Source organism: Saccopteryx bilineata, chromosome 1 (assembly GCF_036850765.1).
Source record: "Saccopteryx bilineata isolate mSacBil1 chromosome 1, mSacBil1_pri_phased_curated, whole genome shotgun sequence".
Taxonomy (NCBI): domain Eukaryota; kingdom Metazoa; phylum Chordata; class Mammalia; order Chiroptera; family Emballonuridae; genus Saccopteryx; species Saccopteryx bilineata.
Window position 1 is genome coordinate 81,348,382 of NC_089490.1, and position 13,421 is coordinate 81,361,802.

At 56.9% G+C, this 13,421-nt stretch overlaps 1 protein-coding gene across 1 annotated transcript in view; it reads right to left on the minus strand.

Moving 5' to 3' along the window:
- Positions 1–4,872: 4,872 nt before the first annotated feature.
- TBC1D22A (TBC1 domain family member 22A) overlaps positions 4,873–13,421 on the minus strand; it is a 216,143-nt gene continuing 207,594 nt past the window's right edge. Inside the window, exon 13 of the mRNA XM_066255142.1 lies at positions 4,873–5,390. Coding sequence (XP_066111239.1) covers positions 5,262–5,390 — 129 coding nt within the window. The 3' untranslated portion in view covers positions 4,873–5,261. The remainder of the gene's footprint in view (positions 5,391–13,421) is intronic.

Genomic DNA, 13,421 nt, shown 5'->3' on the forward strand with positions numbered 1-13,421 from the left:
CTCTGGTCAGCCAGGAGGAGTCTGCCCACTGCCCTCCCATAAGATTCGGGGAGCACCAAGGGGTGACACAGGAGAAGGTACCCCAACCTTCCCGGGGTATTTCCCCTGAACCTCGATCCGCACATCTCCATTGGGCTACCAAACACATCACGACACTAGGACATCTTCACTTGACAAGTAAATCTTACCATGAAAGTTTAATGACACCATAAAATAATTTCACCCACTCATTCAGTCCTCTCCTCCCGCTGACACCTCATTACAGTTCCCAGGATGTGGAGAACCAGAGCATTCACTCAGCAGGCCGAAGGGAGTCTTTCAGGAGCATGGTTTCCCCGCCCTGTCCTGGAACCCTAGTCCGCGCAGGGGAACGCAGGAGGGAGAGACAGCCTGGGGTGTGGAGACAGACCCCAGAGGAGGGCTCACTCGCGTATTGTTAGCCCAAAGTACAGAGGGTACGTGGGGTGGAGGGGCTGTGGACTACTCAGTTTTTCTTCCCTCATTTTTTGTAATTTGTATTTTTTTCTAGAAAATATTCCATTTCATACAGATTTTCAAATGCGTAGGTACAAAGCTGCTCATAGGACGCACTTATAATTTTAAAAAAGTTAACAGACTATGTTTCCTAGAGCAGTTGTAGCAAAACTGGGTAGAAGATCACAGGGGTTGCCCACTTACCCCCACCACGTGTCCCACCCTGCGCATGCATGGCCTCCCCGCCGTTAACACCCCACCAGAGGGCACATGTGCTACATCTGGTGAACCTGCACGTACATACCATCACCGCCCAGAGTCCACAGTTCACATGAGGGGTCACTCTGTGCTGTGTGTGCATCCTACCGGTCTCGACAAGTGTGCAATGACAGGTACCCATCATTACAGTGTCACAGAGAGTACGCTCACTGCCTAAAACCCTCTGTGCTCTGCCTGTCCATCTCTCCACTTAACCTCTGGCAACCACAGGTCTTTTTTCTCTTTTCTCTTTTTTCATTGTAAAGAGAGAGATGGAAACACAGAGTTGTTGTTCTAGCTAGCTGTGCATTCATTGGTTCCTTCTATGTGCCCTTACCAGGGTTCGAACCTATAAGCCTGGTGTATCAGGATGATGCTCTAACCAACTGAGCTACTCGGCCAGGACCAACCGCTTATCTTTTTACCGTCTCCATGGTTCTGCCTTTTCCAGAGCGTCGTAGATTTGGGGTCACACAGCATGCAGCCTTCTCAGATTGGCTTCTGTCACTTAGATGCATTTAAGATTCTGTCACGTCTTATCATGGCTTCATAGCTCATTTCTTTTTTAATGCCGAATAATATTCCACCGTCTGGATGCAGCATGGTTGATCCATTCACCTGCTGAAGGACATGCTGGTTGCTTTCAAGTCTCGGCGACTATGAATAAACACTTGTGTTCGGGTTTCTGTGTGATAACTTTTCAACTCTTTTGGGTGAATACCAAAGAGTATGACTGTAGGATGGTGCGGTAAGAACATGTTCTGTTAGAAGCCACCAAACTGCCTTCCAGAGCCTCCGCACCACGCTGCCTTCCCACCAGCCCTGTGTGTGGGTCCCGGCGGTTCCACACCCTTGCCAGCATCTGTGTCATCCGTGTTCAGATTTGGGGCGTTCTAGTAGGTGTACTGTGGTGTTGTGTTTCCCTATGACATGTGGTGCTGAGCTCTTTTCATATGCTTATTTGCTGTCTGTCTTCCCTGCCGAGGTGTTTGCTCAGTTCTTTTGTCCATGTTTTGATCAAATTGTTTGTTTTCTTATTGTTGAGTGTGAAGAGTTCTTGGTATTTGTGGTTGGATCCTTCCTCAGATGTCTCTTCTGCAAATATTTTTCTCGCAGTCCATGGCTTGTCTACTCATTCTTTTGATGCCTATAAGTCTTCAAAACTTTTCGGCATCATGTTTGCATCTTTTTCGTCTTTTCTTTATATGGTTGAATTTGTCCCTTGAAAATTTTTCTGTTTTTCATGCAACAAAGCTTTCTTCAGCCCCGGCAATGTACAAGTGCTGTTTCTGATGCTGGAGACACACCTTACTGCAAAAGAGACAGAGCCCTGCTCTCAAAGAGATTCCCTTAGTCCACTCTAAAAAAGTGACCTTGGCTTTGCCAACCATTTCAATTATTTGTGTTTCTTTTCTACTCCGTCTGCTCCCATATTACTTGATCCTTACGAGTTTTGTTGCTGTTGTTGCAATCTTGCTCCTACTCTTTCTCCAGCTAATTAAGTGTAATGTTGAGCCTAGACTCTTTTAAATGTTTGCCTTTTAATAACACTTAAGGCTATAAATGCTCCTCTAATTACTGTGCTAGCTGTACCCCACAAGTTTTGATATTGTAGTCTTCACTGTCATCCCAATGTGATTTCAATTTTTCCTTCCATTGATTGTTTATATGTGTGAGGGGGCTCTGTCATCTAAATTTCCTCTCTGGGCTCAGTTTCTTACATGATTGCCTTGGGTCTGTACACTGTAGAGGCTTCTGGTTTATTGAAATTTCCCTTTTAATAAATCAAGCATTAGTACATATTTCTCATGTGCTGAAAATAAATGCATATTCTGTTGTGGAGAGCAAACTTCTATTAAATCAAACCTAATCATTTTTATTTAGACCTTTATAAAAAGTGTCCCCCCTTTGGTCGACAGTTTCTTCAAGAGCTTTGTTAACATGTCCCTTCATGCTGTGGAAGGTGGGTCTTTGACCACTGTTGTGTCACTCTGCTTCCACTGGGGTTCTGTGCTCTAAGCAGACCTGTGACTGATCAAGGGGCTCCCTGCTCACAGACAGATACAACTGCATCATCACTCACCCCTCTCCCTGCCTCCCATCCCCAGGAGCCCACCCACCCCTGCACATCTGACCTGGCACTTCCCACCAGCGGGCAGAGCCTCTCCTGGTGGCTGGTAGGGTTACACTCACAGGGACAGATGTCACCCAGTCAGGCTTGTCTCAGGACCCCTGGAGTTTGGAGGCTGTAAGATCCCCAAGGTGGGCCTGAGGAACATACTGCTAGGCTGCAAAATGTCAACAAATCATGACAGCAAACAAGAGTGGTCACCAACTCAAAACACTCATGTGGAGCTGAGCCCCCCCCCCCCCATATCCTTACCATAAGAGGGACAGCGGCCATCACAGGCTGTTCCTGTGAGCCCTTCTTAGCCAACCTCAGTTCAGCTTGCACTGGGGCAGTAGGAGGAGGGAGAAGTGAATGCCCCCCCCCCCAGGGGGAGAGCACCTCACCCCACCCATCAGCAGACAGCCCAAAAGTGTGCCTGCAGGGTCCTCAGGGTTGGGGGAATGCCGGCAGGGGCACTCAGGGTGTGGGGCACCGCAAAGCAGCTCTAAAAACTTGGGGCTGTCAAAACCAGTGTTTATGACACCAGAAGATGGGGGGTGGCTGAGCTGGGTGCTGGGCATGTCCCGAGTCCCAGGAACAAGAAGAGTGGGCCCCAGACCCATGTGCCTACCCAAAGCAGGTGCTTGACGGTGTGGGACCCAGATGGGAAGGCCCCCCCTGTCCTAGACCTGGCAGAGGGTGAAGTGAGGGCCAGCCAGGACCGGGCCCCAGCAGTGCAGGGTCTGGGCTGGGTTTCAGTCTGGTTTGAGTCCGCCTGCCTCCCACCTCCACCCCCACGCAGCTCCTCAGGGCCCCAGCAAGGTCTGGCATGCTGCTGGTAGCCTGTAGGAAAGGCCAAGGATTCACCAGCAGGGCCCAGAGAGCCAAGGACCAAAGTCACATGGTCCAGGGCACCCCATCCTTTAGGAGGGTCACTGAACCAGGGCAAGGGGGGACCTTCATTCCTTGTCCCCGCACTGAACTTCAGACAGAACTCCACTCACTTCAGACCCATCCACTCCCCATCCAAGGACCTTCCACACTCAGCCCCTGCCACGCGGGGCAGCCCTGTGTGCCTGACGCCTGGAAGCTGGGCCCTGCCAAGCAGCCCCGGGGGTTCTGAGCTAAACGAGGGTGCTTCCTGCATGGGCAGGCAGCCTTCAGCAAGGAAAGTGGCAGCAAAGCTGGGGGTGCTGGGCGCTGCTCAGAGAAACCCCGACCCTGGGGTGAGGGCATAACTGCGGAGGGGTGTGCTGTCCACCTGGCCTGAGGGAGGCAGGCCCCTCCACTGATTTGGGAGCACCTGTTCTTTGCACCATATTTTGGACTGAGGGTACATTCCACACATAATAACAGGAACACACACATCACATATGTACACATATGTATTCCTGACCTCCACTTTGCAGCCTCCTGGTCATGCAAGGACAGTGGTGGTGTGGCTGCCTCAGAACTGGCCAATGTCACTGAGGACAGGTGCCTGTCCTGGGCTCAGGGTCAGAGGCTGCTCATCTGTGACAGGTGATTCTCTGTGACTATAGGAAGCATGGAAAGCAAGCCTGTCCAGGACTCCTCACCTGGGCTCGCCGCCCCAGTGGAATCCACTGAGCCTCCACAGCCCCAGGCGGAGATCTGGCAAGGGGAGCAGACCGTGGGCGTCTCAGAAGCTCAGTCCTCTCTGGCCTGCTGTGGAAGGCTGGGTACAGCTGGTTCACAGATCCTATCCCAGGGGCTGCACCCCGTCTGTCCGTCTGTCCGAGCAGCAGCCCCACCTGAGCCTGTGCGGGCTCCTCACCCCTCACCCTGCGGGTCACCTGACTGGGGCCAGCAGAACCGGGGGCTCTCTTTTCAGAGGCTGGAGACAGAAAGTAGTGATTTCGAGGCCCCCGCCTGGCTGGCGGCAGCCTGCCCTGGGCGCGGCCACTTCCTAGCGGAGCGTGAAGCAGACCGTGCGTGGCCAGGCTCAGAGCTGCCCAGGGGCGGAGCCTGGCTGTGTGAGGACACGGACCCAGCTCAGGGCAACGTTTCGCTTACTAGTTCCTATATTTTATTCTCTTTCACCCAGAGATAGAATTTTTGCACTTCAAAGTAGGTACAAGATGGTGACCGTCTCCCTCTGCCCTGGCGCCCAGATACAGGCCTCTCCGAGGAGGGATGCTGTGAGCTGGGGTCTCCAGGACATGGTCATTTGGCAAGGATGCTCCAGGACCTGACCACTCGCTGGCCCCTGAACAGCCAGGACCCTCTCCAGGCTCTCTTTGGTATCTCAGACAATGGGCAGCCCACCCTGGCCAGGCCCTGGGCCGCGCCTGGCACCATCTTGGCAGCACCCTGAAGGAAGGGCCACCCAGCAAGGCGTCTCCTTGGCCACAGGCCTGCAGTCAGTCGGGACCTGTGGGGCCTGCTGCCGGGCCCACGCTCATTTCTTGTAGTGGTTGGGGGCGTCGGCAAAGGCGAACTTCAGGCGGTAGGCCTCAGCCAGCAGCAGGCTGACGTCCTCATCACCCCAGTGGGCCGTGGGCAGGTTCTGAAGGAAGAGCAGCAGCTCCTGGGGAGACAGACAAGCCAAGTCAGACAAGTGACACAGTGGGGTGTGCGGGGCTGCAGGACAGGCTCCGCTCAGTGGGACCGAGACAATGCACCAGCCAGCCGGGCTGAGTCACGGGACGGCGCGCTTTCCCGGCCCCCAACGCGAAGGAGCCCACAGATCAGTCATGTCCCCACCCCTCGGCCTGTACCCACAGATCAATCATGTCCCCACCCCTCGGCCCGTATGCCCCAAGTCTGGCAGCCAAGAGGAGGCCCAGACCTGGGAGGCACATCTGCTGGGAAGCTGGGAGCTGTGACCTCATTCCACTAGTGTCCCCAACACCCCAGGGCACAGGCGCTGGTCCCGTGGGGCTGGTTGAGCTGTGCTGCCACAGCACAAGAGTCTCCCACCACCCAGCCCACTCAGAATCCAAAGAAAGGTGCCACCCACTAACCCCGGGATCCTTAGGTCCAGGTTTCTGTGCATCTGGTGACACTGTGGCAGGGACACAGGGCGTACCCTGGACAGGCAGACACCAGGCAGCCCTTGCTACAGTCACCCATTTGACACCCAGTGTTTCCAGGAAAGACGGCACTGGAGCCCTGCATCCCTAGCCCAGCCTCCCAGCTGCCCCGTGCCTTCGCGTGGTGGCTGCCACTGTGCTGCCCACAGGACCTGGCTGCTCCGTGAGCTCATGGCTCAGAGGCTGAGGGGCCCTAGAGATGGTGACTTAACAACACTGTCACTGTGGAAAGACACCACTGTGAGACTCAGGCCCAGGCGCCAGCATCGTGCCCAACACCCCCCCCCCCATAGTTCACGCCCAATGCAGCCAGTGGCCCCCCAAGGACGGGGTAGGTTTGGGAAGCACAAGCCTGGCACCCAGAGGGGCCTGACAGGAGCAGGGAGGGCTCTGGGGGCTGTGTGGTCAGGGCAGCAGGTCTCAGAGAGGAATGAATGGTGGATGAGCCCACAGCCAGACTCCCTCCCAGGAAGCAGGAGAAGCCGAGGGAGGGGCCCACGTTGTTCCATAGCCCTGGGGCCCCGATCCTGATGGAGTCCTCAGTCTCTTCTGGAAGAAGCTGGATCTGCAGAAGTCAGGAGGGTGGCTGGGCTCTGAGGGGGCCGGTGCATGTACCCAGCTCCCAGCAGGTGATGAGTGACAGAAGGCAGACTCAGGAACCCCATGCCTCCCTCCTGGAAAAGGAGCAACCTGTGACTCAGAGTCCCAGCAGTTCCCAGCCTCTATCCACCGCACTTCCTGATCCTACAAGGTTGGTATGGGGGGCGGGGGAGACAGGGTGGAGAGCAGGGCTCAGTGGTCACATCCTGGTTCTGGCCCTCATTTACTGTGTGGCCTTAGGCAGCGAACCTCTCCCCTCTGAGCCTCCCCCCACTGAGCCCCCTCATATGTAGATGGTGGGTGGTACAGCCACCTGGCACAGCCCGTCTGCCATGAATACACAGGGCCCAGACTCGAGCGCCAGGCCTGGGCCGGTCACTGCATGCCCTGGGGCCTCAGATCCAGATCCTCCAGATCCTCCCAAAAGCAAGCTTCCGGCTCCCACGGGAGCTGTGCACGGCGGTCCTCTCCTCACTCTCGCACGCTCCGCCAGTGTTGTCTCCCTGCAGCCACTCTCCCTCCCCCTAAATCCCATTTCCTCTTGCACTTTGGATACTTTGGGGGCCTTTAAATTGAATGCAGAGCAGATTTCCCCGGCAGCGTCCCCGGAGACGTATCAGCATCATGCTGCTGTCCTTCACCATTAGCCGCGACTTACACAGATGCCAATCCAATTCTGAGCGGGTCATAAATAAATACCTTTGGTTTTATTTTTAATCCACTTCGCTTCATATTATCGTGACCTGGCTGCCTGCAAGGTGAGGAGCGGTCCCCTCCCATTACAGCAGCGCACTGATTCCGCCGCACACTCAATTTCTGAATCTGATTTAGTCCCCCAGGCTCCCGGGACGGAAGGAGAATAGAAATGCCCAGTGCCTCCAGCCTGCAATGCTAAAGGAGGAAAAATCTATCCGGTGACCTTTACGGGAGGTGGGAAGCACAGTCAAACACGTCCTCAAGTACAGATTTCTCTTCACAAAAGGCCGGTCTTGCTGAAGCACTGGGCAGAGGTCTCTGATCTGGTAACCGAGCACATGTGGCGGCCGTGCATGGTTCTGCAGTACCCGCTTCGCTCCAGTGAAGGACTGTCACTGGGAAGGCTGTCCCTGGGTCACAGCCCAAGGGTGCTGCAGAACCAGCTCCTAGGGGTGACCCCTCCAATGCAGTGGCAGGAGAGAGGGGCCCTCGATGTTCAGCCCGGTCCACATGGAGGGCAGGTCAGTTTCAACCTCCACTTTCCCCATACAACGCTGGGACCACGCTGGCAGATCTATCCGAAAGTGAGGCTTGCTCACAACCCTGACACTGTAGGACAGGGGTTCTCAACCTGTGGGTCGCGACCCCGGCGGGGGTCGAACAACCAAAACACAGGGGTCTCCTAAAGCCATATTTTAATATTTTAAATATGTATTTTCCGATGGCTTTAGGCGATCTCTGTGGTTTGGTCATTCAACCCCCGCCGGGGTCGCGACCCACAGGTTGAGAACTGCTGCTGTAGGACATCAGTGAGCCAGGTCCTCGTCATTTGTCCCTGCCCTTGTCCAGAGATTCTGCCACATTGACGAAGCCACAGCAAGCAGCACCGCAGCCCGGCACCCGTCCTCCCACAGCTAGCCCGCATTCATGCACTCTTCCACACTGGCACGTACTGTCCGATATGATCGGTGAAGGCCCGTGAGTGATGGAACCACCCCACCTACACCCCCTGGAAGTCTGCGGTCTCAGCCCTGAGCACGCCATCATCGCCCGGTGAGCTGTGGAAACCTGCAGGGTACCAGCGCAGGATCTCGGGACGGGGGCCTCGCAATGTCCTCATCCTCAGTGACATCAGCAGTTCCGACTGCCCCCTGCCCTATGTGAGACCGGCAGTTCTGACTGTCCTCTGCACACGCTGGATGTTGCATCCCAAGTGTGTGGGTGCAGCTGCTCTTCCGTTTTAGCCAATGGATCCCGGTGGAGGCCCCACCAGAGCCACCTGCCAACAGTAGGCCTGAGTCTCGCTCGGCCACGGGGCAGAAGAAGCAGGCAGCAGGGGAAGGTCAGTGTCCTGTGCCGGCTCTTCCCCATCCTTACGACCATAACCAGGGCTGCAGGGACACCCTGCGGACAAAACCTCCTGCTGCAGACTTACCTCTGGGCAGGTTCCAAGAGGTGAGCCTCCTGACACTAGAGTGCACGTACACTGGTGCTCTGGGTGCTTCTTTCCAGAGATTCAGAGGAACTGCACCGCCAGATGCAAAGTACGACGATCTCTATGCATACACCCCCCCCCCCCAGTAAGAACGAAGTGGGAGCACCTGGCGTCTGGGCTCCGGGAAAGTGGGCACGAGTCCCCTCTCAGGAACCCAGAGCTTGTCCAGCTCCTCACAGACGCAGACGTGAGCAGGCGCAGAGAGACCACAGCTCCGAGGTGCGGGGTCCAAGCACTGGCTTTACTGCCGTCCTGACCCCACAACCTCCACAGGTACGTCCCTAGACACTATTAGAGACGCAAGCCTCATACCTCCGTGCCTCAGTTTCTTCCCCTGTGAGGACAGGAATGCCCCTCCTCACTGGGTGGTTAACACGCTGAGTGTATGTCACCGCAGAATACAGAGAACAAGGTGCTGCTGCCACCACGGCTGCTATAACTACCGTTAGGGTGGCGGTGACACTTGTCACATGGGTAGCATTCATGCTGAATAAATCATCACCCCAGAAACAACAGCTCAGCAAAGCAGTTAACAGGAAGCCGCACTCTCACTGATAGCACCCCCAGAGCAGGCAGCAACGGCCCCTACTTTCCTGCCGTGACACCTGGCACACGGTGGCTCTGGGGCAAATGTCCAAAGAAGGAACTGTCGACTCATGGGCTGCGGAGGACCCCAGCCCAGGGCACGGGAGCCACGTGGCAGGGCCCCGTCGGGTCATTCTGAGGACTGACGAGAAGCTGGAGAGGACACAGCTCTGTAACATCTTTGAGCCAGGCCTTCAACGCCTAGGGGCTGACACAGAGCGAACTGCGTTTAACCTAATATTTCCCAGTAACTGACTCGACCATAAGTGCTCAGTGCACAAAACGGAAGGCCACTCATCACCCGTCTGTCTCTAAGTCAGGTGACCTGTCCCTAAGCGGCACTAGGGCATGTGCTCATGTCATAAAACCACCACTCAGGTGCTCCTGGAACCTCACAAAAACCTCTCGACCGCAGGTGCAGCTGACGGAAGCAGGACTGCTCGAGGGAGTGTGCCTGGGCCCTGAGCTAGGCTCACAGAGCACCCCCTTTCTCAGTAGAGGTCAATGCCCTCCACTGGACAACAGGAAGCGAGTGTGTCTGCCAAAGAAATGAAGTGACCTGGACAGCGTCCTGTCTGCTGGCACCAGATGCCTCATGGAACTGTGAGTCGGGACCCACCACTGGGGACAAAACAAAGAGCAGAGAGAACCACGGGACAGGCACCATCTCCTGATCTTGGCTCATCCGCTCACACATTCACCTGTTCATTCCCTCGGTGACACACTCCGAGATGGCCTGTGCAGCACGGCTGCATGCTCTGGGCCCAAGCAGTGAGACCAGGCAGCCTGTCCTCGGCCCCCAGCCAGCAGGGTGTGCGTGTGCCGGGGTGGGGTGGGGTGGGCCCAGTCCACAGAGGGACAAACGACCAGGAATCAGCCGATATTTAGTCCTGCACAGTTACACCAAGTGTATGCCTGGCCTTCCTTCCTGCCTGCTGTCCACCATGGGGCTCTGTGGACACTTGTGTCCTTCCTGCCTGCTAACCACCATGGGGCTCTGTGGACATATGATGTCACCACGGGGCTCTGTGGACATATGTGTCCTTCCTGCCTATTATCCACCATGTGGTTCCGTGGACACATGTGTCCTTCCTGCCTGCTGTCCAACACGGGGCTCCGTGGACACATGTGTCCTTCCTGCCTGCTAACCACCACGGGGCTCTGTGGACATATGATGGCACCACGGGGCTCCGTGGACACATGTGTCCTTCCTGCCTGCTAACCACCACGGGGCTCTGTGGACATATGATGTCACCACGGGGCTCCGTGGACACATGTGTCCTTCCTGCCTAACCACCATGGGGCTCTGTGGACATATGATGTCACCACGGGGCTCTGTGGACACTTGTGTCCCCCCTGCCTGCTGTCCAACACGGGGCTCCGTGGACACTTGTGTCCTCCCTGCCTGCTGTCCAACACGGGGCTCCGTGGGCACTTGTGTCCTCCCTGCCTGCTGTCCAACACGGGGCTCCGTGGACACACGTGTCCTCCCTGCCTGCTGTCCAACACGGGGCTCCGTGGACACACGTGTCCTCCCTGCCTGCTGTCCAACACGGGGCTCCGTGGACACACGTGTCCTCCCTGCCTGCTGTCCAACACGGGGCTCCGTGGACACACGTGTCCTCCCTGCCTGCTGTCCAACACGGGGCTCCGTGGACACACGTGTCCTCCCTGCCTACTGTCCACCACGGGGCTCCGTGGACACTTGTGTCCCCCCTGCCTGCTGTCCAACACGGGGCTCCGTGGACACACGTGTCCTCCCTGACTGCTGTCCAACACGGGGCTCCGTGGACACACGTGTCCTCCCTGACTGCTGTCCAACACGGGGCTCCGTGGACACACGTGTCCTCCCTGACTGCTGTCCAACACGGGGCTCCGTGGACACACGTGTCCTCCCTGACTGCTGTCCAACACGGGGCTCCGTGGGCACTTGTGTCCTTCCTGCCTGCTGCCCAACACGGGGCTCCGTGGGCACTTGTGTCCTCCCTGACTGCTGTCCAACACGGGGCTCCGTGGGCACTTGTGTCCTCCCTGACTGCTGTCCAACATGGGGCTCCGTGGGCACACGTGTCCTCCCTGACTGCTGTCCAACACGGGGCTCCGTGGGCACTTGTGTCCTTCCTGCCTGCTGCCCAACACGGGGTTCCGTGGGCACTTGTGTCCTCCCTGCCTGCTGTCCAACACGGGGCTCCGTGGACACATGTGTCCTCCCTGCCTGCTGTCCAACACGGGGCTCCGTGGGCACTTGTGTCCTTCCTGACTGCTGCCCAACACGGGGCTCCGTGGGCACGTGTTCTAGTAGAAAACCCTCTGGACATCGAATACTTAGTCTGAACAGAAAAGTGTAAGATGTTTCTTAATTTTGATATTCATTACAGGTTGAAAACGGTATTTTGGATACTGGGTTAAGTAAAACATTAATTTCATCTTTTTGCCTCCATTCCTATGAGGCTGCCACAATATTGAAAACTTCCTACCCGTAAGCCCTTAGGGTCCTGGACATGAGTCACTGAGGAACCCTGACAGTCCTGCCCCTGCCTCCCCCTAACCCCCGACCTGGGCCCCCTGCCTGCGACAGCCTCCCACCTGGGCCCTGTGGGGGAGAGAAGGCCTGGAGGCCCAGCGGTGGGAAGGGCATACGGACACGTTTGGGCTCCTCCTCGAGGGGAAGAGACAGGCCAGCTCACAAAGGGCCAGCACACAGAGAGCACACCAATCCTGATGGGGCTCCTGGGCCCGTCTGCACCTCCACTGTCTGCCTGGGACAGCGGGAGGCAGGAGCCCCGAGCGGGCACATGGGTCAGGTGGCAGGACAAGGTGGTGGGGTTCACAGTCCACTGCACACTGACACACACGTGTGCTGCTCAGCCACTCTGCTGTCTGTGCCAGGGGACAGGCCTCAGGTAAGGAGACCAAGGCACAGGAGGTGGGAGCCGGCACTAGGCCGTGGCTGGCTCGGCAGACACACCGTCCCTACAGTGCTGGGCGAGGTCAGAGCATAGGCAGCCGGGAACCATGGAAGTCAGGTCCCTCAGCTTAGCGACAGGGACAGTGACAGCAGCCACCTCCAGGCTGGGAGGGAGGGTCAGAGGATCAGGGACCTGGAGCTACACATGGCACAGAGGAACACCCCAGGAGGTCCCCATGCATCACACTGTCGTCACCACTGTCCTCTCTGCACAGGTGGGGTCTGGGGGCAGCTCCCTCCAAGGCTGTGGTGATGACAGGAGGAGTCGGTGCACCTGCACGGGCACCAGCCACGCGCCAGAGGGGCCCGTGACCCTGTAAGAAAACTACCTGTGCAAGCTCACCTTACGTACCTCATTCCTGCCATCCTTGACACCCATCAAGTCAGCAGACCAAAGCATACAGAACGCAACCTAGTGCCCGGTAGGCTCCCAACGGTACCCACAAAGTCAGCTCACGGTCCCACCGCTCCTTCCTGGTGATTCCCTCGGCATCTGACTCCCCAGGTCCACTCCCACATCCTCCTGGACTCTGATCTGCTGCTGTCCAGTGTGGTGGCCATGTGGTCAGATCCCCACGGCTGTGGTCCCACTGGCCGTAGCACCTCCCCAGAGGGGTGTGGGCTGGGAGCCCCCAGTGCCATCTGGGCTATCTGGGCTGTTCCCCGCCTCCCTTCTCCCTGACCATCTGTGACGGGCAAGTTCTTTGACAACCCAGTTATTAGTCTGAAAACCTTGTCAAGTTCTGAACCAAACCAGCCCTAAAAATAGGAGGATGGTGACAGCCAGCTGGGACAGACGGCCAGCTTCCAGGCTGGACAAAGCGCTGGTGACAGTGCTGGGAAGGCAGATAACTGGAGACACAGCAGTGGATGGTCATCCAGGGAGCCCCAATGGCTCCTGAGGAGTAATGTCCTTGTCATTAACTTTCTATTTCTTTTCCAAAGGAAGGACCCTGAAGGGAGACCCCTCCGGATGCTGGAAGTATGAGACGCGGAGCCCGGTGCACGGGCCTGTCCCGTCTGCATGTGGGAGGCATGCGCTCAGCAACACGGGTGCTTCCATCCTGGCACAGTGCCAGCTGGCTCACATGTGGAGACTCCACTTTCTGGGGTGTGGATCGTGGGGCCAGGCAGTGTCACCAACAAGAAACTGTAGAGACACTGCCCTGAGGAGGGCCTGCT